This window comes from Trachemys scripta, chromosome 3 (assembly GCF_013100865.1).
Source record: "Trachemys scripta elegans isolate TJP31775 chromosome 3, CAS_Tse_1.0, whole genome shotgun sequence".
NCBI lineage: Eukaryota > Metazoa > Chordata > Testudines > Emydidae > Trachemys > Trachemys scripta.
In genome coordinates, this window is record NC_048300.1 from 59341914 (window position 1) to 59369754 (window position 27841).

The 27841-nt window shown below is 46.5% G+C and overlaps 1 protein-coding gene across 3 annotated transcripts in view; it reads left to right on the plus strand.

Annotated features, from left to right (window-relative positions):
• Positions 1-2089: 2089 nt before the first annotated feature.
• MDGA1 (MAM domain containing glycosylphosphatidylinositol anchor 1) overlaps positions 2090-27841 on the plus strand; it is a 206810-nt gene continuing 181058 nt past the window's right edge. For all 3 annotated transcript variants that reach the window (XM_034764818.1, XM_034764819.1, XM_034764820.1), the window contains exons 1-2: positions 2090-2275; positions 2452-2745. In XM_034764818.1, coding sequence (XP_034620709.1) covers positions 2679-2745 — 67 coding nt within the window. In that variant the 5' untranslated portion in view covers positions 2090-2275; positions 2452-2678. The remainder of the gene's footprint in view (positions 2276-2451; positions 2746-27841) is intronic.

Sequence of the window (27841 nt, forward strand, 5' to 3'; positions counted from 1 at the left end):
TCAGAGGAGAAGCGCCTTCTTTCCGCGAAACCAGGCACAGACGTTTACAAGAAAGGCGGAGTTCTGCCTCCGAGGCTCTACAGGGACCTGCAGCAATTGGATTATTATTATTCTAGAGGGATGGTGTATTTTTTTTTTTCATCTCCGGATTGCTCTCAGCCGTGCTCCAAACTCTGCCGCGGGAGGTTGTCTTTCCCATTGCCCTGCGAGGAGAACAAACGCACCAGGCGTCTGGATGATTGCAGCGAAAGTATTAAGACGCAGAAGGCAGCCTGGTGTAGAGTACTCATTGCTCCTCCACGGGGCTGCGTTCGCGGCCGAGCCCCAACGCGTAGGATGGGTAAAGGGAGCCTCGCGCACCAGTAGCCTTACACACACCGGCACAATGTGCAAATGCACGCCCGTGCAACGCCGGCAGACGTGCAGTCCAGACCCATCCTACACAACCACACCTGTGCATAAGCATCCGGCGCGCTTGGACCATATGCAACTGCGCACCCGTGGAACACAACCATGCAGGGACAAGTGTGCAGAAACATATACACTACACAAGCACACACCCCTGCAACCCAGGAACTATAAGCGTGCAGGCCGTGCAACACACCCAACACGCCGGTGCACCAACAGACACACCCCACCTAGGCACCCTGCGTGCACACATGCTTACTGCACATCACGGACACGTACCACAATGCTACACTACGAACACGGTCCAACTTGTCTGTGTCGCACCCGTCCCCACGCTCATTGCACCAAGCGTGTGCACCACCAACTCCTCCAGTCTCCTCTGCCCCTGGCCTCTTAGGAATGGGGCCGCGAATCCGCGTGTGCCCCAGGATGAATGGATCCTTGCCTGGGTTCTGACATTTCTCTGCAGGGAAGGGAGAAAGGAGGCGAAAGAAAAGGAGAAAAAGTCGCGCAGATTCCTTTTTTTTTTTTTGCCCAGCCCTGTTTTCTTTTCTCTAATGTGCCCTGGGGGAGGCCGGGGAATTGGGCAGGAGGCAGGGCTGTCCTCAAGCACAGCAGATTTAATTGGCTCTTCCCCACCCCACACCTTTAACCGGGGGGGGGGGCACATAGTGGAGAGGAGTGAAAAAAATGAAAAGCCCCAGGGGGAAAAAAGAGGCAGAACTTGCAGCCGGGTCTTGGCGGATTATAGATTCAATTCGGGGGAGAGGCGCAGCGAACAGAAGACCCACCGTCACTCCCGATCTGCACAGGGGCTCAGGACATCTCACTCCTCGGGTCAGCCCGAGGCAGGAGCGAAGAGGCCAGAGAAGCTGTAGGCCAGAGGCGCCGAGCTCGCAGGGGTGGCTAAGTCTCTGCCCGGGCGAATGCTATCCAAAGGGGCGAAGTAAAGCCGGATCGAGGCACTGGATTGTACAGTGCACACAGAGTGAGCCTCGGATTCCTCAACTGGCTTGAAACTGCGGATCCAAGATCTTGGGGGTGGGGGCGAAGGAAAAAAAGAATCAATCCCCCCCCACGACTTTCACACTTTGGGAGGAAGGGGCGGGGCCAGGACCTGTGTCTCCAAAGCCTTCTTCAAGAAGAATCCAACTTTCTCCAGCCTCCTAAAGCCTCAGCTGGCTTTGCACCTCTTAGCCACCTACTAGTGGGAAAGGGGGAAAAACACATTAAAAGCCCCCATCACAACCAGCCAACCCGACCTCAGGGAAACTTCGGAAGCCAGAAAGATCTGCCAGGTTGGCTGGGGGAAGGGAGCGAGAGGGGGAGGGGAGAAGAGCCAAGCTGAACTGCAAACCACTAAGCAGGGTGCGTGTGCTGTAGCGATTCCTCGCTCCCCCCAGGCTAGCGGGGCTGATGTGATGCACCTGGGCAACTTCAGGCTGGGGACCGAAGCTCAGCAGCTGGGGGAGCTGCTGTTAAAAACAAAACAAAACAACCCCCTCCCTGGATTTAATGAATGACAGCACCGCCCCTTCCCCAAAAGAGCTGGAGACTAAAAGAGAGAGTCACCTATCCCCTCCCCCCACCCCTTTCTCCTCCTCCTCCCTCCCCCCCCTTGTGCCTTCTTGGGGCTTCAGCCAGCGCCTCCTTAGCGGGCGGGAGGGCGAGGACTCTCAAGTTGGCCCCAGTTGGCAGCCAGTTTGGGAAGCCCGGGAGTTCAGGAAGCGTTTGGCGTCTCTTTGTGACACCCTCCCCTCCCCCCGTGACAGGAACGGGTCAGAGCAGAGGGAGAAGCGGCTGGAGTTTATCTGGATTCTGCTCCCCGCTGGATCCGTGTCTTCTGGGCTCCGGTGTGATTGTGTGTGTGAGTGTGAGGTTGTGTTTATTTTCCTGGAGCTCCTAAGGAGCCCGGGGGGAGGAGGGGAAGGGGCCCTGGCTTGTTTTTTTCCACCTTCCTCCCCTCTTCTCCTCCCCTCCCGCCCCCCGTTTATTTTTAACTATTGCTCCTATTTTGGGCTATTTTTTTTTCTTTCGTCCAAGTTGACTGTGCAGAGATCGGCGACTTCCAGGCGGCGCTGGCTGACTTCGCTGGCCGGGCTGAGGCGCTCTGTGCCCGGGCAAGCCTTTCCTGGATCCCTCCCTGCTCAGAGGCGGTGGAAGTGCTGTGGATGAAGTAGCTTTCGCCTGTTTCTCGTTTCCCCCCACCGGATGCTGCCTGGCCTTTTGGGCTGCTTCTCGTCGCCGGCTATGAGGGATCTGCTTTGAAGATGGAGATTATTATTTTTTTCTTCCTGGCTGTGGTGCCGGTGTACATCAAGGGAGACGGGGTTTATGGTAAGAGACGTTATTGTTCTATCCCGGTTTGGGAGGGGCGAGTGGGGGTGGGGTGCGGACCAGGCTATCAGATCCAAGTTAAAAAGCACCTGCAGGAGAAAGTAAATGATGCTGGCACAGCTATTGGCAGCCCGAGCGAGGAGATTGATGTAGCAATCGGGCTTCCAGACCCCGTCGCTACTTCACAATTCCTGCCTGTAACCCCCGGGCCGCCTGAAATGTACGAGAGCGGGGAGATTGCACCGTGTAACCCTTTCCGAGTCGATGCTTTTTAAAGGAGAAAGCGGCAATTTGTGTCACATGGATCAGCCCCAGGTCTCCCCCTTCCAAACTTGCTCAAGAAGGAAGAGACGTTCTAGAGCAGCGATTCGGCTGCAAAACCTAGTGTCTCTCTTGCACTGACAGTTGCAACAAGAGCTCAAAGTTGCAATCTTTCCTGTGGGTTTCGTTTGCCTCTGCGCTGTCTCATTTCCCTCGTGCGAGGACACCAGATCTGTTGGCTCTTTACTGCTGGGCTTCCTTTGCCTTTAATCTTCCTCGCTGAGGCTGTGTGTGGGAAAAAAGCTCGGTTGGTGTGTGCGTGTTGGGTGTTGAATACTCTCCTAACCGGTCTGGCTTTTATTACCCTGCTGATTTGACAAAGGGCCGCTGCACTGGGAGCTCCCTCTATCACCTGCTGCAGGGAGAGTAGTAAAATACAAATAAAATAAAAGCGCTTGTTTGGAAGGGGGTGGAGGAGATGGACGTCAGTCCACGCCGCGCTCGGGGCTTTGAAAGCGAGCGGGTCCCGGGTAATTGCTGCAAGAGTCGGCGCACGTGCACTGAGGCTATTAGGAGCTAGATAAGAGAGATGCTCAGGGAGCAGTGATCAAGGTGTAGACTGGATGCGCCTGGCTGGGTTAAGAAAGCATCTCCCCAAATCCCCAAGGACCGTACAGTGCTCAGATCTAACTGAAAAGGGCTGTGGGGGTGACTTTGCCTTTAAATCCTACTGAGCTGTGTTACTTTGCTGTCATTCTTTAAAATTATTTCCTTGGCAGAGCTCAGGTTTAGCTGCTTTTTGTTGTTGCCCATTTGCAAATGAATGCAGGCAGCTAGCAAACTGCAAGCGCAGATGACACCCAGCGTGGTACGGTTCCCACAGACATAGATTATTTATCCCTCCAGCTTCCAGGAGGGCAGCAGAGCTGACCAGCAACACATGCTGATGAGAACAGTCCTCTGTCCTGAAGACAGGCTCCAAGTTGATAGTACACCCAGGATTTGCTTTGGCAAGCACTGCAGTTCCAAAATACAGCCTCCCGCCCCCCTACTGACTCTCACATTTTTTTGCTTTACAAGGAGAGCTGCATTTCCAACAAATAAACTACCTCCCCCCCTCCAACAAGCCTGCTTTATCTTGGCTTACAACTCCATTGTGCCTTGCTATAAAGTCCCTCTTGAAGATACGCCTTTTCCTCTAACAAGGAGAGCTCTCTGAGCTTTGAGGATAGACCTCCAGCGAGAGGGCTCCCAATCCTTATGTGTTTTTTGAAGAGCACGTAGCTAATCTCTTGTGTGAGCTCTGGTAATGCTGAGTTCAGTCTCACTCACTGTGGCTAAGTCTTTGTAGGTCACTTTTTAATGATGTATTTCTTTGATGGGAAACGATTCTTCCTCTCCCCCTCAGGGCTGGGGTGTTAATTTGAGTTTAGATCTGTTTTGTACAATAACTACTTTAAGTAGAGGCTTTACTTTTTTTTTTTTTTTTTTTTTTTTTTGCAGTGTGTGTGGGTTGAGGAGGGATTGCAGGTTTGGAGGGATATTGGAGGAAGCACCCAAGAGCAGTGAGATGGGGAGGCTAATGTATTTATGGCAACAGAAACATGGTATATGCAGGTTTTTTTAATCCCTGAGGATGGGTATTGTGTTCCTAGACAAACTTTTATTTTTAATTAGTAGGACAGCTGCTGTCCAACTATTACTAGTTTTCTTTGCTTTAAAAGGCCTCTTCAATCAGTTTTAAGCTCTCTCGCTCTTGTCACACTCTTGTTTTGTATACACCTTCCTTCAAATGTGGTTTATTATACTGTTTATCCAGCCATCCATGCCAGGGAATTCATATTTTATCAGAGATGCTGCAAAACTAGATCTTCAGAATATCTTCCTGATGTTTTTTTCAGAAGGAAAGAGAGAGAGACAGACACAGTAAGATGAAGGCATCCTTTAAAGTCAGAACTGTACACTACTCATATTTATTTTGCTATTTCAACTGCACAAATAAAGGGAAAACCCAGCCTCCTTGCCCCCCTCCTCCTTACGCTATCTCAAGAGAATCAGGGTTTTTAATATAGAGCTATCTCTGTGAGTGCAACTCAGAACATTGGATGCCGCAGTCAGCACACCACAAACTTTTATGGTGACTAATAGTTTCATATCCTCTTTTCCAATCCTTCCTCCGGTCTCTCCCCTAACACTCGCTCTGTACAATCTCTAGCCAGAGCTGTTTGTTTAGATGTGAAATTGCTGTTATTGCTGGCTCACCCGGTGCTCGAGTGAGGCCATTATATTTGCAACAATATCTAAAACTGGATTAGAAACGCGTGCTTCCCTTACTTTTGTCCTAAATGTTAATCTCTAGCTATAGCCCCAAGCTAAATATAGTTGGAGTATTTTGTGGTTGAAATGCTTGTCTCATGTGGCACTTCATTTGGGAATTCAAGAATCTTGTTTCAGAACATTTTCCTTCTTTTGCAATATTCTAATGGCGGAGATGGGAGCGGAGGAGAGGCATTTGTATGAGGACTATAAATATATTTTATTAGAGTAAATCTAGTGCGATTAAATCAGATTAAACCAGATAAAATATCCATGAGATGTACCCTTTAAATAATACCCCCCCCATGGATGTGCACAAAAGACCTCTGTCTAGGAGAGCTGAGTTGTTGGAGAGGTTTATTGAGATGGATGGTATAAATAAAATGTGTGTGAGGCTTTGTAGGGAAAGAAGTGCCTACAAAGGAGATTCAATTTAATTAGGAGTTAAGGTACTTTTAGCCTGTTACCTGAAGAGGCTTGTTACACAAATTGGTGTTTGTTATAATGACTGAAGCGTGTCTGAAGCCCAATAATCTTCCCTCTCCTCGTTAGCTGATTCCATCTATTCAACCCTGTTTGCTAAAAGGGCATGGTGAGGCTAGTCAGATCAGTTCGTATAGTATGGCAGTTCAGTGGGCTGCCAAGAGACAACGCCTGCTAGCCCACTGTTGACTGTGTGAAAGACCCATCTCCAAATGATGTGTGTGTTTCCTGAGGGCTAGCCACGCTCATGCCTCCAAGCCACACGCTGAGGCAAGCAGCAGGTTGTGATACACTTAGCAAATGATGCTCCAAAATGCAGAAAAATGGACAGGAGGAAATGCCTCCCCTGGCTGAGTAGCTCTGAACGTTTAGAGCAAAGGAACCAAAATGTGGAGCAGAGAGGATTCTCTCCGGCTATTCCGCTACAAATAACTCATTGGAGTTTTTGAAGGGGGATGGGGCAGGGGGGAGGGGCATGCCCTTTTTCCATCTCTTTATTTAAAGTTGGCCCTATGGACTTAAAAATCTTCTCCAGCTTTGTCTTATGCTGCTGCTCTACTTACTCCACATACAGCAGTTCACAGGCATTGATGGAGTGTTTTTATTGATACACTGTCAGCTTCTCAATGTTAACATACTGCTTTTGATCTGAGTCAAGATGGTGGGTTGCTGTCCATTCCACCCCAACCCTCCAAAACCCTCCAGCTGCAGAACACGAGAAAGAACTACCTTTCAGGAATGTTTTAGGGTAGAGACAAGGACTATAGCAACATGCTAATGGGATGAAAAAGATTTTTAGCCTGGATATCAGGGCAAATGTCCTGAATGTGAGATGTGATGGCCTCCTAACAGGAGGGGCTGGAAGAGACCTGTCATTTGGGTCATATAAATCTGACCGGGCATGGTGCTTGCAATATGGAGCAATCCTGTCTCGGCCTCTGAGGATGGGACTAAGAGACCAGTAAATGTCTCTCTCTTAAGATCCATGACCCTGAGAATCAACTGTAGATTTCCCAGTCTAATGGGGTGGGCTGAAGGCAGCATAAAAATCTATGTGGGGAAGCTTTCCTTGCTTCTGTCATATGAGTGCTTTGGGGAAACATGTTCTAGGCTGGTGCACAAACCCTCAGTCTCTTTCATTTAACACACACACACGCATTGCATTTGTTTCCTGGTTCCTGAACCCTTGTCTCTTAAGCCAATCCTCTGCTCCTAGAGATTCTACATCACCTTCACCCAAGCAGGACTCCTCCTCATCTCTTGCAAGCTCTGTGTGTTTCGGTGTTGGGCTGTGAGTGCACACACATACACTGTAATATTAATCTCTAGCCAGCTGATCTGAACCAACAGCTCCTCTCCCTCTCCTTCCTTTGTCCAGATGTTCCACCAGCTGAGCCACAGTGCCAGATGGCCTGCTTTGCAGCCTCTTTGCCATTCCCTTCCTTCAGGGCTGCTTCTTTAAGACCCGATCCTGCTTAAACTGAAGTTGATGAGTTTGACCGTAGGCTCAACTGGCAGCAGGGTTGTGTCTGTAAGCTGCTTCTTGGCTGATTTTTATTTTGGAAGGTGTGTTGTAGGTAGTTTGTATAAATACAGTGGCTCTCTTGGCTCCACCCAATGTGTCCCTTCCCCTGTGGTCGGTCAGTTTTCCTTGTTAGCCATTGGATTTAGATCATAAATACCCTTCAGCACAAGACCTTTGTCTTATATCTATAAATTGCCATTTACACCTCTGGTGCTATATAAACATAATCTCCCACAGCATGCAGGTTGGGCCAACACTTCCTGAGCATCTCCAGCAACTCCTTAATATCAGTGAGCTAAGTATTCTCAGCACCACTCTACAAATCCTGCTTGACTTCTCCTGCCCTCCTCTTGTTGTACAGCGTGTTGGTTCCTTCCCTTTGTGTAGCCAGAGCCTTGTTTTAGGTCAGTGGAACTGTGCTCCAAACAAACCCTGGGATTATTTTAATATGCAGTACTCGGAAACTGACATTATCCTCCTGACAGGTTGTTTGCAACTTACTGGTAGAAGTCAAAATATTTCACTATAGGTGTCATCAGAAACCACTATCCTATGCTAATTTTTGTGGGAACTCGAAGACAGATGTTGAATAATTTGACATGAGCAACATAGCTTATAAAATTATCACCATGTCAGGTTTTTGTCGGATTTTGTGGAAATACATATTTCAGATGGCTTGAAAAGAGTACGACAGAAGGGTGTGTGGCTACAGCAAGCAGCTCCGAAGGAAGAGCCAAGGTGCTGCAGGCAAAGGCCCAGGTGGTTCAGTAGGTGGTGCTCTTCCCTCTGCGTCTCTTCTACCAAAGAGGTACATCAGCAGTGGTGACGGGGCATGGAGCTGCTGGGGCCGTTCTCTTTCGAGTACGAAGTCAGACTGCGACGTAGCGATTAACGATCCTATGACCCTTCCCAAAAGCCAGAGCATTGGCCCGAGTGCCCCGCACAGATCTCACTTTGCATAATTCCAGTCCACTCACCTTAATTCATGCTGCAGTTTCAATTACAGAAATTATTTTTCATTCTTTTATCTCTCTCTCTGCCCCACACTGCACCTTCTATTTCCCCCACCGAGAAAAGAAATTTCAAACCCCAACAACAAAACCCTCCACACCACTCTAATTAGCTATGCCTGGTCTACACTTACAAGTTTTGCCAGCACAGCTATGTCAGTTGGGAGAGCGGGGGGGAGGATTACACCCTAACCTTCGTACCTGTGCCAACAAACACCCCCGCATAGATGCAGTTTGTTCAGGGACCTGATATAAGCTATAACAGCCAAAGGATTCTTTTACTGGTATGACCTTCATCTCAACTACGAGGGTTTGAACCCAAGTTTAAATCCCTGCTCCAATGGCTATTTGATAATTTATATCCCATGGACCAGTGTAAGAGGCGGGATTGCAAGAGACTTGCCTGAGGCTACCCCATAGTCCAATGTCTAGGATGCTTTGTTGGCATGTGGGAGGCTTGTGTTCAAAACCTGGCTCCACATTAGGCAGAGGGGGGAACTGAACTTGGGTTTCCCACATCCCAAGGGAGAGCCTTAGTTACTAGGCTAAAGGTTATAAAGGAGCCAGCTTTCCCCTCCCCCAGTTTTGTGGCTGGTGTCTAAGTCCTGCAAAAATGTTTTGGCTGAAACTATTTGGTGAATTTGAGTCAAATCCTCTAATGGTTTTGGGTGGGCTGAAACGGCCTTTTTTTGGAGGGGGGGGCAAATAAACTATTTATCTCCAATTTTACCCAGCTCTACCAGCGAAAACTTTCTAGTGTAGACAAGGCATTAGTATTACTGGTGCAAAATGGTTGCTGGGAGCCATCACCAGACGTGACTGCTTATCAGTTCCGGGTGAATGAGTATACTGTTCGTAATGCGCTTTTCTTTTTCCAGCTGAAAGGCATTGTACAATGTTATTTCTTGTTAGAAACACAGCAGGTGCATTCACCTAAAAATACCTTGGCATGTGTATCGTCTCTCTATTGAGTGTTTAGCATGTTCACCAAAGCTGAGACCAGGCTTACTGAGAAGAGCCTTCCAAACTTTCCACTCCAGAGTGTTCTAGGCCTGGAGTGCAAGAGCCCCTGACCCAGTCACCCTTTTCCAGGTGGTGGCTGCCAGTGCTGCATTAGCAAGTTGTTTCATTCTGAACCGTGCCAATGTCCTCCAGGCTTGGGGTGTGTGGAGCTGACACCAGGCAGCAGAATGCAGATCTGGCAGATCCATCAGGAGAGAATGATACATGGTAAGGAGTGTGGGGAGGGAGGGAGAATATTGGTCTTTTTTGTGTGTGTGTGTGCACACCAGTGTTTAGAGAGATCTACCCAGTCAGGATCTAAATTATTTGTTTAATTTTTTAAAACTGCTTTAATCCTCCCTTTCATTTAAGCGACTCAAAGGTTTGCTTTTGAGCCGAGAATTAGCTTAGCAATAAAAACGCTTCTAAAAATGCTTGTTCGAGATCAAAACCACAGCATACATTAATGATGAAGGGAATCAATAGTTGGAGCAAGGGAAGGGGAACCCGCTAGTCCTGGCTCAATAAAAGAGTTAAGCTAGAGAAGGAGAGCTACCAAAGGGGTAATGGGTTACTTGCGAGTCCTGCTGAACATAGCCTGGCAGGACTTGTTCTGAAGCAGTGATCTTTCTTGCCCAGCATTGTGTGTTCCAAGAAACAAGAGCCCTGATTCTCCTTTTGCTCACTCCAGTTTTATACCATTGACATCAGTTGTGTTGCTGGTGATTTTACACCAGTGTGAGTGAAAGGTGAATAAGGCTACAAATGAGCGGCAGCTGCTGCTGTTCCGCTCAATCTGTAGAGCGGAGAAGTGTCCATCAGCATCAATTCCATTGCAGTATACAGTTCTGTATGAACATCTGCTACGGATCCTGCTTCCCTGAGCTTTTCCAGCCCTTGTTCTGGCCTGGCCTGTCTCACCTCTGTCCACTCAGGTTTTTTCACTGGCCACAGGTGGGTGGGTGCACAGCGGGCTAGGGAGTCAGTGTTGTTGATTCACATCTGACCAGCAGGGGGAGCTCTTGCCTACAGCATTCCTTATCTGTAGTTTCTAAAGGTGTGTGTCTGTGTATCTGTCCTAAAACCTGAGTTCCCCAGGGATCAGATGAACTTGCAATTGCTGTTTTCCATTCTAGTAGAGGTCATCTGAATCATTGTCACTTGTGCCACGTTCCCACTCATACACACACATGCTCACAAGTACGTGTGTAAATACACTCATAAAACTGATGATAGTGAACTCAGTGAAAAACGATGAAAAGAGATTTGTTTTATTTCACTGCAGAGTGCAAATGGTGCTTTTAGTGATAGTGGCTCTCTACCTATGGGGAAGCTGGTGCATGTGTTTGTGTGTATGTGGAGGGAGGCCCTTTAAGTTGTCCTTTCTGTTTGGAGCTAAGGTTGCACTGAAACGTGCACTTGAAGCAAGACTAAAATCTGTTTCATACTTGAATGATTGAACTTAGCCTCCATGTTTGACCCAGTATTGGCCTCCGAGAACAACTGAATTTTCTATGTAACCTCCTTCGTAAACTACTTGCTAATTTGTGAAAGAATAATTTTAAAATAGCCCCTTTTAAAAAGCTTGTTCTGTTCTCATCTTTCTTCGGGTTCCTCTGGCCAAACTCCCACAACCTCTAAATTTCACAGAGTCCAGTTCTGATCTATCTTAGATATAGGCCACTTCTGTCCCTTTCCTGTTGTGCTAGGTACACAGTACAAAGTGAACTTAAAGCAGCTAGAGATTGCTGCTGGACAATCCCCCCTGTGTTAGCTCCCTTCTCCAAAGTGCCTGAGCAGACCGTGGTGCAGTAGAAAATCAGGCCCCTCGAGTTATTCCCCATATTCAGGATAAACCACCTTCCAGGGTCCTGGAGCCCAGGCTTCAGCCTGAGTGCAAATGTCTGCACCACAATTAAACAGCCCCTTAGTCCGAGGCCTGTGAGCCAGAGTCAGCTGGTGAGGGCCAGCCATGGGTTTTTAACTGCAGTGTAGACATACCCTGAGTGACCTACTGAGGTAGGGAATCTGTGGTAGAGCAAGGACTTGAATGTAGGTCTACCAAGGTCTGGGTTAGTGCCTCAACCAGTGGACCATCCTTCCTTTCCTCTGCACAGATCCTTGGTCAGGCAGGCAGGTTGAGCAGTGGGGAATATGGAGGTGGGCTCTGTTATGTGAACAGAGATGAGGGGAGGAGGGATTTTAATGTGGTATTTTGGGAGAAGAGGCTGGCCTACAGGGGAGGGGATGGTTGTGGTAGGGGCCCTGGTTGGACAGGAAGCCTAATGTCTTAGCCTAGTGTTTCTGGTGCACTGGGGCAGCAGTACCATGGAGAGATCTTCATATGCCAATGCGTCAGTACAGAGACACTTGGCTAATTTGGTGCTGCTACTTTGGCTCTCTGGAACACCATTCATTGAGGCTGAGTGGCTCGGTACCAAGGCATCATGTGCTTCCCATAGCTCTGCTGCCACCTTAACAGGCAAGGGGAGGTCTTTGTGCCAGAATACATTGGATCCACTTCATTCCAGGTCCCTGCTTTACCACCATTAGCTTTTGAATTTGGGCTGTGGCTGGAGAAGGGAAGTAGTTAAGGCTGAGCAGGGGAATGGATGAATGGAGTGTAAATGGGAGTTGAAAACTGAACTACTTCTTTCCATGCTTTTCCCATTTTGCCTTAGTGGGATATGCGGTCTAGCAACTTTAATGATATATCCCCTCACAAAACACTGTTGTTAATCTAAATCTCTCTGGGGATTTCAGGAACTTTTAAGTTCCTCTGAGTGGGGACCTTTTGTGCTTGTCTGTGAAGTACCATGCACATTCTTGGTACTTCTTTTCTATTAATAATAAAAGACTGTAGACATGTGGTGATATCATTTTAGTGGCTTATAGATGTAAGGGGAGGTGGACCATCAGGGAATTACAGTGGATCCTGAGAGGCCTGTCTTATAATGATCCCATACTTGCCTTTGCTAAGAATAAAATTCCCCTAGAGTGGCTGAGGTCCCCAGATGGCCAGGTCACTGGTCTGTAGCATTGGAATGCAAAGCTCCAAACAATTCATAGATTCATCGATTCTGGGACTGGAAGGGACCTCGAGAGGTCATCAAGTCCAGTCCCCTGCCCGCATGGCAGGACCAAATACTGTCTAGACCATCCCTGATAGACATTTATCTAACCTACTCTTAAATATCTCCAGAGATGGAGATTCCACAACCTCCCTAGGCAATTTATTCCAGTGTTTAACCACCCTGACAGTTAGGAACTTTTTCCTAATGTCCAACCTAGACCTCCCTTGCTGCAGTTTAAACCCATTGCTTCTGGTTCTATCCTTAGAGGCTAAGGTGAACAAGTTTTCTCCCTCCTCCTTATGACACCCTTTTAGATACCTGAAAACTGCTATCATGTCCCCTCTCAGTCTTCTCTTTTCCAAACTAAACAAACCCAATTCTTTCAGCCTTCCTTCATAGGTCATGTTCTCAAGACCTTTAATCATTCTTGTTGCTCTTCTCTGGACCCTTTCCAATTTCTCCACATCTTTTTTGAAATGCGGTGCCCAGAACTGGACACAATACTCCAGCTGAGGCCTAACCAGAGCAGAGTACAGCGGAAGAATGACTTCTCGTGTCTTGCTCACAACACACCTGTTAATACATCCCAGAATCATGTTTGCTTTTTTTGCAACAGCATCACACTGTTGACTCATATTTAGCTTGTGGTCCACTATAACCCCTAGATCCCTTTCTGCCGTTCTCCTTCCTAGACAGTCTCTTCCCATTCTGTATGTGTGAAACTGATTTTTTCTTCCTAAGTGGAGCACTTTGCATTTGTCTTTGTTAAACTTCATCCTGTTTAACTCAGACCATTTCTCCAATTTGTCCAGATCATTTTGAATTATGACCCTGTCTTCCAAAGCAGTTGCAATCCCTCCCAGTTTGGTATCATCCGCAAACTTAATAAGCGTACTTTCTATGCCAATATCTAAGTCGTTAATGAAGATATTGAACAGAGCCGGTACCAAAACGGACCCCTGCGGAACCCCACTCGTTATGCCTTAGATGGGTAATAGTTCAGAGCACAAGGAATCCAAGTGGCCTGTATGGATCTGGCCATTGTTATGTTTCCTTGTGCCTCTCTCTCATTTTGCAATACACTCAGAGATGCAGTGTGTCTTGCTGCCCTTGGTAGTCTATCCCACAGACTAACTATCATTTTACATATGGAAGGTTCCACAGAGCTCACTTGGTGACCATTGTATGTGCGAAAATCTGTGTCTAGCCAGGATAAAATGGCTTGTGATTTAAACCACTCTTTGGAACTATTTATAGTATAGGGTAAACGGGATTGAAGTGCTCCTGTTGGGGTACTGTAAATGGAAAGAATGTCAGGATGAGGATGGAAATTGTCACAGGTGTTACAATCTCTGTAATTTCTGTAGAGAACATTTGCAAATGTTGAACTGAGAGAAACTGACAGAGTTTTGAAAATTAAAGTCAAGCTGCAGGATAAAGGTTTTGGATGTCTGCGGGTGAGCATAAAATACAGGGATAGTTGTTTGCTGTTACTGTTTATTACTAAAGAAATAGGCCTTCGCTAATTGGCAGAAATTGGCTTAACAAGATAAATCTGGATTGGAATACAGTGTATCACTTGTATGGTCTGGGTTTTTGAATTTTATCACCAGAATCTGTTTTTGATTCAGACAAGGGTTCACCGAGAAAGCATAATGGCAAAATGACTTGGACTTAAGAGAATGTGGAATGACATTTTTAATACTCACTCTGTGCTTTGTATTTTTTCAAGAACCTGCAGGAAAGCAGTTTGAGAAATTACAGAAGCAAAGAATGATTTTTGCTGTTGAGTTTAGTGAACGGAATGCACTGGAGGGTGCGGGGGGAGGGGGAAAGGAGTGTGTGTGAGAGAGAGGGAGGAGGGGATGTTTTCCTATAACTGATGGCAGGATAAAGATTTTGTGACGCCTATAAAGTCATCATCAAACTCCTGCTTGAAATAGTTCAGTGACTAGTTCCAAAACCATCAGATGTATTTATTAACTTGCCAGGAGGAGTGAAGTTTATAAAATGTGACCTGGCCCAAGCACTTCCACTGATTGTATAAAGAGGATTTTTTTTTTTTTTATTTAGGATCTGGCTCTATCACTGAGTGCATAACTATGGCTATTTAAGAACTTGTATGGCCTCCATCACTGTAGTGTTTGATCATTTCACAAATCTTTAACAGAGCTATCTTTACAATGCCTCTCCTTTGGTAGTTACCCCATTTTAAAGTTCGGGAATTGAGAGAGAGATTAAGTGATTTTTTTTTTTTTTTTTTTTTTTTTTTGCCCACAGTCTCACCATGAATCTATAGCAGAGTTGGGAATTGAGCTCAAATCTACCAAGTCTTAGTCTAATCTAGTGCCTTAACCATCTTTCCAATTTTTGAAAGAGTACCACATGACATAATTAATATCCCTGCTGTAGTCCAATGAATAATTGATTGAATTCTCCAAAGTTTAAATTTTGTCTGCTAGTTTAGAGGAAATTTTTTAAAAGTATTAATATAGGGAAACTGTGGAGAAACCTTGAAGGGGTTCTAAAATGGTTACAAAAATCTAGAATGAGGATTGAAAGAGAAATGTGCTTTCTTCCAGAACTAAGTAATTTGTTTAGGGCATAGCACAGATTCTGAAAGGATCCATCCTTTCATAGGAAGAAAAGGCCATTGAGACTCTGACTGTAAACCAAAAACATTTCAGCGTTACGACAACTTTTTAAAGTGATGTTAAACTACTATGGAAGATTTATTCCAAATTTGTCTACACTAATAAAGCCAAGGGTTGAATTCAGCCGGCTCCTGATGGCTCAGCAAATTGGCATTTATTTTGGAAGCTGCCTTCTGGCAGCGGGCCAGAGTCTGAACTTTCCTTTACAACAAACAATTGAAGTCCGTAGCAGTCTTTAGGGATAAGTAACCCCTCCAGATATGAACCATTTACAAACTGATGCAGTAGTGTCTGCCTGAGTCTGCAGACAGCCTGAAATATAGCTCTGCAAAATGTGTAAATGGCCCTGTTCATCACAATGGGGTGTTGATTCTAAAGCCCTTGATGATAGCAGTGGTGTTAACTATTTCAGTTTTGTTAACTATTTCACTGATGGTCAAAGCAAACAAGTAAGGAATGATTATGCTATGAAGTGCTGGCATTGCAAGGTGTGATAAAAGAGACAGACAGATAAAGGAGGAAAGCAGAGTTTTGCAAGGTCCTGAAGGCAAAGACAAGAAACTTGAATTTGATGCTATAGAGGATTGGAAGCCAGTGGGAGGGGGAAGGATTCAGAGTTGGGGGTGACTTGGTCAGAAGATGAACAAGGAGGAGCATCTTGGGAGCAATGTTCTGTACAGATCAGAGAGAGACAACACAAGTGTCGGGGAAGCCTGGGGTGAGGAGCTCGCAGGAATTGAAACTGGGGTGATGAATGCAAAATAGGTTTGGATGGAAAAGAAAGGCAAAGGTTTTGAAGACTGAAAAGCAAATCTGAGAAATTCCACCATTCAGGTACATTTTAGTCCAGAGTTTATTACTATGAGCAGATGATGCACTTCATTATGTGCAGGAGCTGTAATTGTTTACATGTGTAAAGATGGAAAAGAGAAAGCCATAACATTTGCTTCACAAATGCTTAACAAAGGCTGCAGTGAATTACAACCTGGGCTGCCTTCTTAACTGAGGTATTTTTGGAGCAATTAAAATTCACAAATACACATTTGAAAAGAAATCTACCTTGATCACTGATCAAAAACCTCAAGTTAAAAAGGCCGCAAAGAAAGTATTCCACCTATCGCAACAGCTAGGATTCAGAGGTGGGCTTTAATCTTAGCTGCATATCCATGTTCTACCCAGTACAAGCCTGAATGAAATGTGCTCTCTCAGTTGCCTCTAGAAGTAGGGACACAACTGGAAGTAGAATCAGAATATAGACTCTTCCCATTACTGTTTGATAAAGAAGTTACATTTTTCTCAAACATCTAAATTGGTTAGGAGCCTAAGGGCTTGTCTACACAAATACTTTGCAGCAAGCAGGGGTGTGACTCTACCTCACCCTAGCCTGCTGTGCACTAACTGTCTGTGTGCACCCTGCTGACGTGTACCAACAGCTTAGTGTGCTTTGATCTAATCCCATTTCAAAGCGGGTTAAAGCAAAGTGTACTAACTGTTAGTGCACATCAGCGGGGTCCAGCAGGCTAGCTCAGAGCAGATCCACACCCCAGTTTGCCACAAACTAAATATTCATGTAGACAAGTCCGTAATCCTACTTTGAGAAGTGGTTGGAGGTACAGATCCTCAAAGGTAGTTAGGGACCTAAGAAATGAGAATTAGACACCTAACTACCTTTTGAGCATCTGGAACTTAGGCTCCTAATTCCCATTGACTTTCAAAGAGATTTAGGTGCCTAGGTCACTTTTGAAAATGGGACTTAGATGCTTTTGAAAATGTTACCCATAGAAATAAGATCCTTCGTTGGATAAGATAATGTGGTGTAGTTTTTCAGGTTGGCCAAATCATATAGAAGGTGAGAAATTTCATCCTTATTCCTGTAGAAAAATGGAGTTGACAGCAGAGAATTATTGTTTACTATCGGTTATAAGATTAATACCATAAAGCATACATGCTAAAATTACATAAACCTCACCAAGGCAAAGTAAAAATGAAAAATGTGGTGGTCAGACTTAAACCGAGATATAGCAGAAGAAATTAGCCAGTGTGAACTCTGAAATGTGCCAGAAATTGCTTCATGGTAGTGGGGTATTAGGCCTTGGCGAAGATAACGCACTGATTTATTTTTCCCCAGATCAGAGTAAGCATATGCACGTACTTGTAGCTGATGCTTTTTCCAGGTGGTCGGCAGTAACATGTACTATACTGCAAATGCTTTTGCTGCTCAGACGATTGAGCCGTGGCAGACTGTGTTGGCATCGTATGGTTTGTCTAAAAAGACGAGACATTCGGTAAATCACACTTCATCAGTTTTATCTCTCGGCTTCAAGTGGGTCAGTGGGGTGTTTTGTGTGGCCAGTTAAAAGGGCAATAGAGAGAAAGGAAGGTAGAGTCCTGCAATGTTGCATTGCAGACTTTAGTTGGTTGTATAGCTCAGCACTACAGACCCCAGCCCAGGAAATTCCAGCAGCGCTAACTACTAATAAACATCAGGTAAGAATGAAATTTGTTGAAGCAAATCTAGCAAAAGAAAGGAGAGGAATAAACAGCGCAGAGGAAGAAACCCACAAACAAGCCTCCCAGACTTTTGTGTGTAAACCAAAGAGCATCAGTTTTAAATTACAGGGGAAGACCAAACCAGGGAAAGGTGCTGTTAGAAAAGCATTAGGGCTAGTGACATGCTTGGGGAGGTATATAGAGAAATGATGAATAAACATGTTGTCTAGCTGTTACTAGATAAAAAATAGTAATTACATGGTCACCAGCAACATCAATTCCTTTTCTAAATGTGAGAATGTTTGTTTTTTCTCTCTCACTGGCCTGGTGATGATACCAATGATATTGTTACGGTTGAAAACAAGGAACTGGAAGAACAAGTGACAACAGCTCTCCCTGACATGCAAGTCTTGCCAAAGCAGAATCTCAGAGCTCCCAAAAAGATGATCTTTGTAATGTGAATATTACACAGGAGGAGTCTGGAGTTCTTAAGAATATGAACCATGAGGATTGTGGGTCCTGCGTGTTTTTTTTTTTTTTTTTTTTAAGGTCTGGAACATTGTATGGCATAGTTAGAAAAGCTGTCATTTGGAAGCAGTTGTACGCGGAGTCCAAGAATGGAGTAGGATGGTAGTAGATAAATCCATCAATGTGTTTGAGGGGGATGAGATGCTATTGTGATGGGAGCAACATAAGTAAACAGACAGGCAAGCTTGGATTTTGGATGGAGGGGGAAATCACAACCTTAGTGGTTTTATGGAAAGGTGTTTGACTTTGGTAGCTGTTAGGTGTTGGTCCATCTAGACTCTTCCAGAAGCTTCTCAGGTTTTCCAGAAGCTACGGTAACCACCTCCTGTTATCCAGAAGCAAAGGGTGTATGTGTGTGTGCATGTTAACATTAGAGGAAAAGTGAGCCAGAATATATTTAGATGTCATGTAGCCACAGGTTCTGGGAAAGCAGTTTTCAGCTTTAAGATCTGCTGCGCTACATGTAAAACTCAGTCTTGATGAAAAATATTTGTAGTTTTTAATCAGGGCAGTTATAATGAATTCTTATCCTGGTTCCATACTTTGAACCAATCCGTGTATCAGCTTGATTGCAGCCCGCATATACCCAATGGTATGTGTACCTCAGCTTGAGAATTGCTCTTTTCTGCATGCCAGTTGGCTAGAGCAGTGACTGTGCATGGTCACAATAGAGCAGATGCCCTGTTGGGACTGAATGCGATGCCTGGGTCTGGGGCACAGTTATTGAGGAGTTCTGATGAGCTGGGTAATGCTTCTAGAAATGCCAAGCTCTGTATGTTGCTTTTCAGGATCTGTTGCCCGAAGAAGATGGTCTGTAAGGGGTTTCTTCGTTTCCCTAGGTACTAAAGATCCAGTGACCATTCTGGCTTCAGGCTGTAAGGTGGATAGAAAGCTGGCTAGATCGTCGGGCTCAACGGGTAGTGATCAATGGCTCCATGTCTAGTTGGCAGCCGGTTTCAAGTGGAGTGCCCCAAGGGTCGGTCCTGGGGCCGGTTTTGTTTAATATCTTTATTAATGATCTGGAGGATGGTGTGGACTGCACTCTCAGCAAGTTTGCAGATGACACTAAACTAGGAGGCGTGGTAGATACACTAGAGGGTAGGGATCGGATACAGAGGGACCTAGACAAATTAGAGGATTGGGCAGAAAAAAACCTGATGAGGTTCAACAAGGACAAGTGCAGAGTCCTGCACTTAGGACGGAAGAATCCCATGCACTGCTACAGACTAGGGACCGAATGGCTAGGTAGCAGTTCTGCTGAAAAGGACCTAGGGGTTACAGTGGATGAGAAGCTGGATATGAGTCAACAGTGTGCTCTTGTTGCCAAGAAGGCTAACGGCATTTTGGGCTGTATAAGTAGGGGCATTGCCAGCAGATCGAGGAACGTGATCGTTCCCCTTTATTCGACATTGGTGAGGCCTCATCTGGAATACTGTGTCCAGTTTTGGGCCCCACACTACAAGAAGGATGTGGAAAAATTGGAAAGAGTCCAGCGGAGGGCAACAAAAATGATTAGGAGTCTGGAGCACATGACTTATGAGGAGAGGCTGAGAGAACTGGGATTGTTTAGTCTCCAGAAGAGAAGAATGAGGGGGGATTTGATAGCAGCCTTCAACTACCTGAAGGGGGGTTCCAAAGAGGATGGAGCTCGGCTGTTCTCAGTGGTGGCAGATGACAGAACAAGGAGCAATGGTCTCAAGTTGCAGTGGGGGAGGTCCAGGTTGGATATCAGGAAAAACTATTTCACTAGGAGGGTGGTGAAACACTGGAATGCATTACCTAGGGAGGTGGTGGAGTCTCCTTCCTTGGAGGTTTTTAAGGCCCGGCTTGACAAAGCCCTGGCTGGGATGATTTAGCTGGGAATTGGTCCTGCTTTGAGCAGGGGGTTGGACTAGATGACCTCTTGAGGTCCCTTCCAACTCTGATATTCTATGATTCAGGACTCAATTGGTCACTGATTGTGGTTGGCTTCTTTTCCTTTTCCCTCTCTCCTATCCACACCATTATCTATGGCCAGGCTGGAATAATGGGGGGAGGGGTGTCTGTCTCTCTCTCTGAACCAGCAGCAGTTCCCAAATTTATTTGATCACACCCTCCTTCTTTGTGTCTGTAGTAGATTACGGCCCCCTCCCGCCACACAAGGACATATACCAATTTAAAAAAAAATCAAGATGCAACTCTCACTAAATATTAAAAACAGTACTGCATTGATTCAAACAGAGCCATTTAAGACTATAGTAATGCATGTTTAAAGTGAGATATTGCTTATTGGCATCACACTGTTGCTACTAGTGCGATGAATGCGCCTGGTTTTTGGAGCAGAGCAATTCCGACCTGGGTTGGCAATTCCATACCATGCCACCCTTATTTTTCTGCTGCTGCTGGCGGTGGCACTGCTTTCAGAACTGTGCGGCCAGAGAGCAGTAGATGCTGGCTGGGTGCCCAGCTCTGAAGGCGGTGCCCCCCCAGAATACATTCTGCACCCCCCCAGTTTGAGAACCACTGCCCCACAGCAGAAGAAGCTGGTGGTTGCAGTACCCACCTCTTCATGGGACTGTAATTGCCATGGGACGCAGTTTCCGTGGGTCTGGGTAAGGGGCAGGAGTTTGCTCTCCAGCCTTTGCTTTCTTGCATGACAGCTTATATTGCTGCTGTGCTGAAGTATTAGGAGACTTTCCTTTTCTTTGTTTTATTATGTTATTACTCTTACTTGTATCCGCTCCCTGGGCGTCTCTGGATCACCTTGAACTGCTCCCTGCCCTCCTTGGGATGGGGTTATAAGGTACGGTAAGAAGCATAAAGATAAATGGAAGTACAGGGGAGCATCTTCCAGTCCTACTGGCTCCATGGGAGCTGATGTTGCTCAGCACCTTGCTAGGCTGAACCGTATGATTTTTATCTGGACAGTTGTTTTCAAAAGGTTAGTCACAAACTGCTAGTGAGTGATGGCTTGAGAGGGGACCCCGGAGAGACGGTCCCTGAGTCTGTCTCCCATTGGAGGCTTTCTGCTCTTCTCCTTCTCTTCCCAGCGATTACCATTAGGGAGGCAGAACCAACTCTGCCTCCTGTTTGTTCATGGTGGCTCTGGCGGATGTTCCACAGCTTCTGGGGGCACAGGTCGCTTCTTTGTTTTGTCCTGCATTTTCTGAGCACTCAGCATGCTGGGGAAGATGCACCGGTGCATCCAAGCCTTGGATGTTGCTGCTGACTTGGGGATCTGGGCTGCTCCTGTCTTCTATAGATAGGCCTGCAGTTATCCCAGGTGAAGGAACAAGCAGATGCAGAAACTGAAAAAAGAGTTACCTCTGATTGTCTGAGTAGAGCTTGGGGATGCTGTATCTCTGAACTCTGCTTCTAATTATTCCGAACCCACGTGCTTTCTGGCTGTGCCTCCCTTTCCCTGTCAGTCCACCTGCATCGGTTCACACAAATCTGAGTTGGTCAAAATCACGATCAGACTCTTCCAAAATATTCTCTCTTTGGGAGGAGAATGAGGTGTGGTGATTAGCAGGGGAACTGGGAGTCGGCTCTTCCTAGGTCTGTCAGAGATTTTGTGTGAGACCCCAGGTAAGCTGAGGCAAAGTGACTTGACCATCTATTTTTATAATATCAACCTTGGCTTCCCCCACAAACACACTTGTTACTTCTGCTCCTGTCCTTTCACCGCTGAGCACTTGTGGGGCAAGTCCAGTGTTCTCTCAGCTGTGCCTTGGTTCTAAACAGCGTTCTCTCTCCTCTCTAATAGCCTCTTCTGCCTCCAGTCCTGGCTGACTTGGCTTTGGTTTCTATTCCTTCTTCTGGCCATTCTCTCAGCTTCCACCTCTTCCTTCGCCCTTCCTGCACACAAACTTACTCCGACTTCTTTGTCTAGCTTCTCCCTAGATTCTTGAAAAGCAGGTTTGTCAGTATTGAGCAGGATCTCTCACTGGCTCTTTCCCTCCTCCCTTTTCCAGCTCCAATTTTATCCTCTCCTCCTTTATTCTTGCTTTTGACTTGCATCTTGCTTCTGTTTGCCTCTCACCCTCCAACAGGTTTGGCACGACAGACACCCTTGAATCCTGCATAGTCACTTTCCATGATTGTCTGATCTGCCTTACATTGGTTTTATGCTGCAGACTTACTCCTCACTTGCACCCATGTACCAGAGAAGAATTGGGCCCTGCGCGTAGAACAGCCCATGTCAATGGGAAATGTGGGACTAGTCAAAATCTAATTCTAGCCTGCCTGGTAGTGCTTTGCCATGTCATTGAGCCTCTGAGATACCCTGATCAATTTCATGCTACAAGAAAACTTGGTCAGAAGTGGCCAGTTCATGACCTGCAGGTCAAGTGCAGAGTTTTCCAATGCAGCCAAGCTGCACACATCTTTGATATACTATAATGCAGCCCATAGACACTGAAGTTCCCAATATGTTATGCTCCATCTTGATTCAAGTAAAGTTTGGCCCAAACCCTGGTGTGGGAATAGCTCTGAAGATCCAGTGTCCTGACTCAACCAGGCACCTGCTTTGAAAATGATGATGAGGGAGATAAAATGATGCTTAAGGATATAAAGACTAAGCTATTGGCTGGAGGAATTTAGTTATTCACTTCTGCTTCCAGCAAAACTGTAGGTTTCTTATTGAGGCTCTGGACTGGATTGTGCCCTACTGTTATCCCCTAGAATGAGGCTGGAATAAATGAAGGTTTACAGGTGGGATTTGGCCAGGTGACAGAATTTGATGGGGCCAGAAGCTGTGGGTTCATCCTGAGGCCGTCCGGTGTAGAGGCTGTCATCTGACTGCTTGGATGAAGAGGGCTCTGGTTCGAAGGGGTGAGATATTTTGGATAACTTGTCCTTCCTGTTGTTGAAGTGTCATTTCTCTTCACACCAAATCAGGCCCCGTAACTTCAGAGGTTGCTCCAGTTTAATTACTTGTCATGACCCCATTCAGCCTAACCAGCCCCAGGGACAAGTGCAACTCCCCCTCCCCAAATCTCTCCCATCCTCTCCTGGGTCTGATTTTTCTCCATTGCTCCCTAGTATGGCTCCTTGACTTATCAGTGCCCACACACTACAGCAGTTAGCTGCCAAAGAATGAACATGTATAATAATAACACTGCAGTTTGGAGAAGTTTGGGGAGGATTTTTCTTTTTTCTTCCCTAATAATCTGTTGGAGTCCATTGGAATCCCTGCCTGGGGAAAGTAGCTGCTTCTGTATTGTTGTGTGTGTATTTTGGCCTTTTCCTCTACAGCCCTCCCAGGGGAAACAGTGTTGCTTCTGGGTAATTTTGAAAATCAATGCCTTTTAGAGAAAAAAAAAAAGTATTTTGTTTCCTCAGAGCTGAATTTGACTGAAAACGGTGGTGCTTGGTCCATCTGTGAGCCTCAGTCTCTGGGATCCCAGGGCTTGGGGATTAAAATATATAATAAATAGAACTAAAGTCTGTCTAAAGATTCAACCAGGAACCCAATGAATGGGCTGAGTGAAATTCCTACTCGTTGCATGCTCCCCCACAGGCAAGGGCCTGTGTAAATAGATGGATTTTCAACAAAGGTGTCAGCAGATTTGGGATTCTCCAAATGAAAGTGTGAGCCAGGTTTGGATCAAGCCTTTTATTGAAAATGCCCTGCCAGCAACCCACAGGTATGGAAATCTAGAGACACATTAGTGGTGTTAGGCTAGAGACAGGCCTCTCTCCTCTTGCTCTAAGGCAGAGAGGACTCAAACCATAAAGACCGTGGTAAGTCAAGGACAACACCTTGAGTTGCACTGAACTATGAATGAGAAGCCAGTGGGATAAGTGGACTACCGGTGGAATGTGCTCCCTACAAGGAATACCCCTAAGTGGGCAGATGTCTTTTGCAGAAGCCTGGATCAGGGTGGGGAGATGCCAAATCCTAGAGAAAAGGTTGCAACCTCCTGGCCAGGAGAAGGTGGGAAGTGTGGGGAGAGGACTCCTGGCTATGACTGCACTTCATGCATCAGAAATCAGCCAGGGGTCCTATAGAAGCCCTGAACAATGCACCTACTAACAGAAGGTGGCCAAGCCCTCTCTGTGGAGGGGTAGATGGTAGCTTGGGGACAATGGAATGGGCATGTTGTGGATCTTTAGTTCCATTGCTTAGGGGAATGCATTGCAGAGGGAGCATCAGGAACTGCTCAGCCCCATGAGGTCTCAGCAGCTTTCAGTGTGGCTAATAAGCAAAAAGGGCCCAGACTCTGTGTGTGCTGGGGCTGCTTTAAGTTTCAAGTTCTCTACATAGACCCAGTTGGCAGCTTTGCACTATAGTGCGAAGTATCGGAGTCTGAGGCTCAGTAACTCGCCTCACTTTATGTTGGTCTGGTTGTATGTAGCATTGGTGGTGTTGCTGGGGGGAGGGAGGATTTTGTGGGATGCAGGGGAAGGGTTTGAGGGGGTTATTTTACTCCCATCCTCAGATCTATTTGGGCAATTTGAGCATTCTTTAAACAAATATTTTTAAAAGGTGCTTCCAGGCTTTTGATCACGGACAGCTCCAGATTAAAATGAGGCAGAACTTGCATGCAGATGTCTGGGTTGTGAGGAAGGGGTGGCAAGATTGAGGGGTCTGATGCAAGACCCTTTTGGTCTCCTAATCAAGAGCCAGTGAGAAACTGTACATAACTTCTCCCTCTTCACCTCCACTCTGCCACTTTCTTACTTGTTGACTGTCAGCTGATCTTTTAAAGGGCAGGGATGGTTTCTGATCTCTGTCCCTCCCCGCTCCTGGGGTCTCAGAGCACGGGCTCCAGCCTGAACCTGAATGTCTACACTGCAATTTTACAGTCCTGCAGCAGGAGTCTCACGAGCCCGAGTCAGCTGACGGACGTTGAATTGCTGTGTAGACATACCCCAAGTGTCTCTGAAATCCAGCCCCTGCATAATGACACACCATTACATGTACCACAGCCAACTGACCAGTTTTATTTAGTGATGCTTGAAACCTCATTGCCATACCCCTGAGTTTTCTGACAGGCTAATGGGAAACCAATCCCTGCTCCTGTTGTGTGCTGTGGAGCAGCTACACTGACTGTGTGTGTGTAAGAGAGAGAGTGAGTGTGTACCCCACTGCTACTCCAGAGCTCTCTCCTCTCGGGGAAATGGCAGCCCTGCCGTTTCACTGGCAAATATTAATGCATGTAAACATTTTTCAAAAGGCATTACCTCTTTCTGCACGGACTTTGTTACATTCCCACAAACATGACTACGTTTGATAGATGGGTACACAGGGAACGAGGAGGGGCGAGGGAGCGAAATAAACACACGAGCCTGCTGTAATTCAAAGCAAGGCGAAATCAGATTGTGCGCTTTGGCTAATTTTCTTATTCAGCTATTGATCTAGTGGCTGCTCTGGAGTCTATTAGCAGTCAGCCAGTGAAAATATTTCCCATTGGGGGCTCTGACCTGAGACGGGGGTGAATCTATAGCAATTTGTTCAAACAGAGGAAAGCTTTTCCCTCTGATTTGTATTCCAATTTGCACCATGTACAGAGGGGGCCCCTTCCTGGGGGTTTGCCGGATGGTGCTTGTCAAGTGGGAGCCAGGCTCCAGCCAGCTGAAGAAAGCCTGGTTAATACCCAGAGCCACCCTCCACCTGTCTCTCTCTCCATTATCCAGCCTCAGTGTCTGCTCCTGTAACCGGTAAGCGTCTGTCTCCCCGGGGAGCATCCTGGCCCTTTGCGCCCTGCCAGCAGTGGGAGGATGTAGGGCTGCATCCTGTCAATGCCGCCAGCAAGGGGCGAGGAGGCGCTTCTGAAGAGAACTGTTTATCAAAGAGGAATAGTTGTGGTGTTAAGGGCACATGCACAGACACTCCGCCACTTCTTGCTGAATTTAGTGCTGGTCTAAGGTGCCAGCTTGACAGCAGCCCTGAAGATTGAAGTCATCTATATTGCGGTCCTGGCCACTTGAATCTACCTGCCCTGAAGACTGAATTAAATTGAAGAACATTGACGTGCTTCCCGTCCTGCCTTTTAAGTAGCCAGGACTGTACAAATGCAGGCAGTACAAGCTTCCTGTGCATCCCCTCCCACCCAGCATGGGAAGTTTAAACTACCACTGCTCTTGAATGCACCCAGAGCCTGCTACCAATATGCTTCAGTTCAGGCTCTCTGCTGGTTAGATCTTTGCCTTTTCTGTTTGACAGTGCACACAATGGTGCTAATTGTAATGAGTGCTTGTGTGGCAGGCCCTTTTCTATTAGGAGCTCAACTGAAACCCACCAACTCCTTTCACGTGGGCTGCCAAACAGCCATCTGGTAAATTTCAGTCACTGTCCTCCTGGGATGGATTTGAACCAGTGTCCTAAGGATGAAAAGTCCCCCCTCTCATTCTCCTGAGCTACTGGTTTCCAGTGAGGGCACTTCTTTGGGGGTAACCTGAGTGAGAGATCATTTCCTTGGCAGCCTTTATTCTTATTCTTGGGGGAATTTTGTAGAGCACTTTGAGATCCTCAGAGGGAAAGCACTAGAGCAGTGGAAAATAACATGGGAGGGCATGGGGTTGGCAGCTGCTCTCTGGAGAGGTCACAAGCAGCTCCAGTTCTGTGTCCGGTCTCCTACTGAAGTGGATTGACTAGGTCGGATGCCAGAAGCTCCCTGAATCCCATTGTGTGGATTGCTGTGACTGTCCCTGTCTAGGAATTAGTCCAAAGGTCTCTGAGATGTATTGGAGGGACTGATTAAATGTGGGATCATGGTACGAAAAGCTGAGAGTTGGCCCCAAAAGCTCCCTGTTTGTACAGAGGGGTGTGTGTGTGGTGACTCTGGGAATCCCAAAAAGACTTGGACTCTCCAGTGACTCTGATAACCTCCCAAACACTTGGGGGCACTGGGAATTGGAGGGCACCTTTTGAGGCTGCCTGTACGTTCTAAACTGAATAAATCCCTAATTCTTAGTAGGCTATTAGGCTTCAGTATGGACTGATGTCAACATCTAGTACATCTCAGCTGCTTGCGGCCCAGGTGGGATAGTTGTTCTGGGATTTCAGTGTGGAAAGTTGTTAGGCATCTTGTATTTAAAGGGGAGGAAGAGGAGAGGGGTGGAAGAACAGGCAAGGGGAATAGGGGAGATAGGAGGGTTGGGTTAACACTCCCATTAGTTTTTCAAATTTTGGAAATTGACTAGGGCTTGCTTGGCCTTTGCTGCTTTTGGCTTTAGTTTAGTGCCAGTCATTGAGACAGCTGGATTTATGCAGCGAGAGAGAGAAGGGGTAGGGTCAGGAGGGGAAAATAAATCAGAGCCTTAATTCTTAAGTCCATTCAATTTTAAACCACAAGTTTATTCTTGACTTGGCCATAACTTTCAGGGAACCAGCCTGGATTCCAGGGAGAGTTGTAACTCCAGCTTCAAGAGAGAGTGTGCAAGTTTATGAGCTTTTTTAAAGCCGTCAAGCAGAGGTCCCTGTAGGAGCTGACATGAGGGGAAGGGGGGAGTCAGTGTTTTGTAATATTTAGGGGATTATTTAACAGTGTCAGGGGCAAGCTGGGACCTGCTGCTTTTAGAGGGAGTAGAATGCTCATTAATGTGCTGGGGGGAGAGAGAATTACCAAAAGCAGGGCCGCCCGGGGGGGGGGGGGGGGGGCGCAAGTGGGGCAATTTGCCCCAGGTCCTACAGGGGCCCCCATGAGAATATAGTATTCTATAGTATTGCAACTTTTTTTTATGGAAGGGGCCCCCGAAATTGCTTTGCCCCAGGCCCCCGGAATCCTCTGGGCAGCCCTGACCAAAAGAGGCTGCATCCCTTCTGTC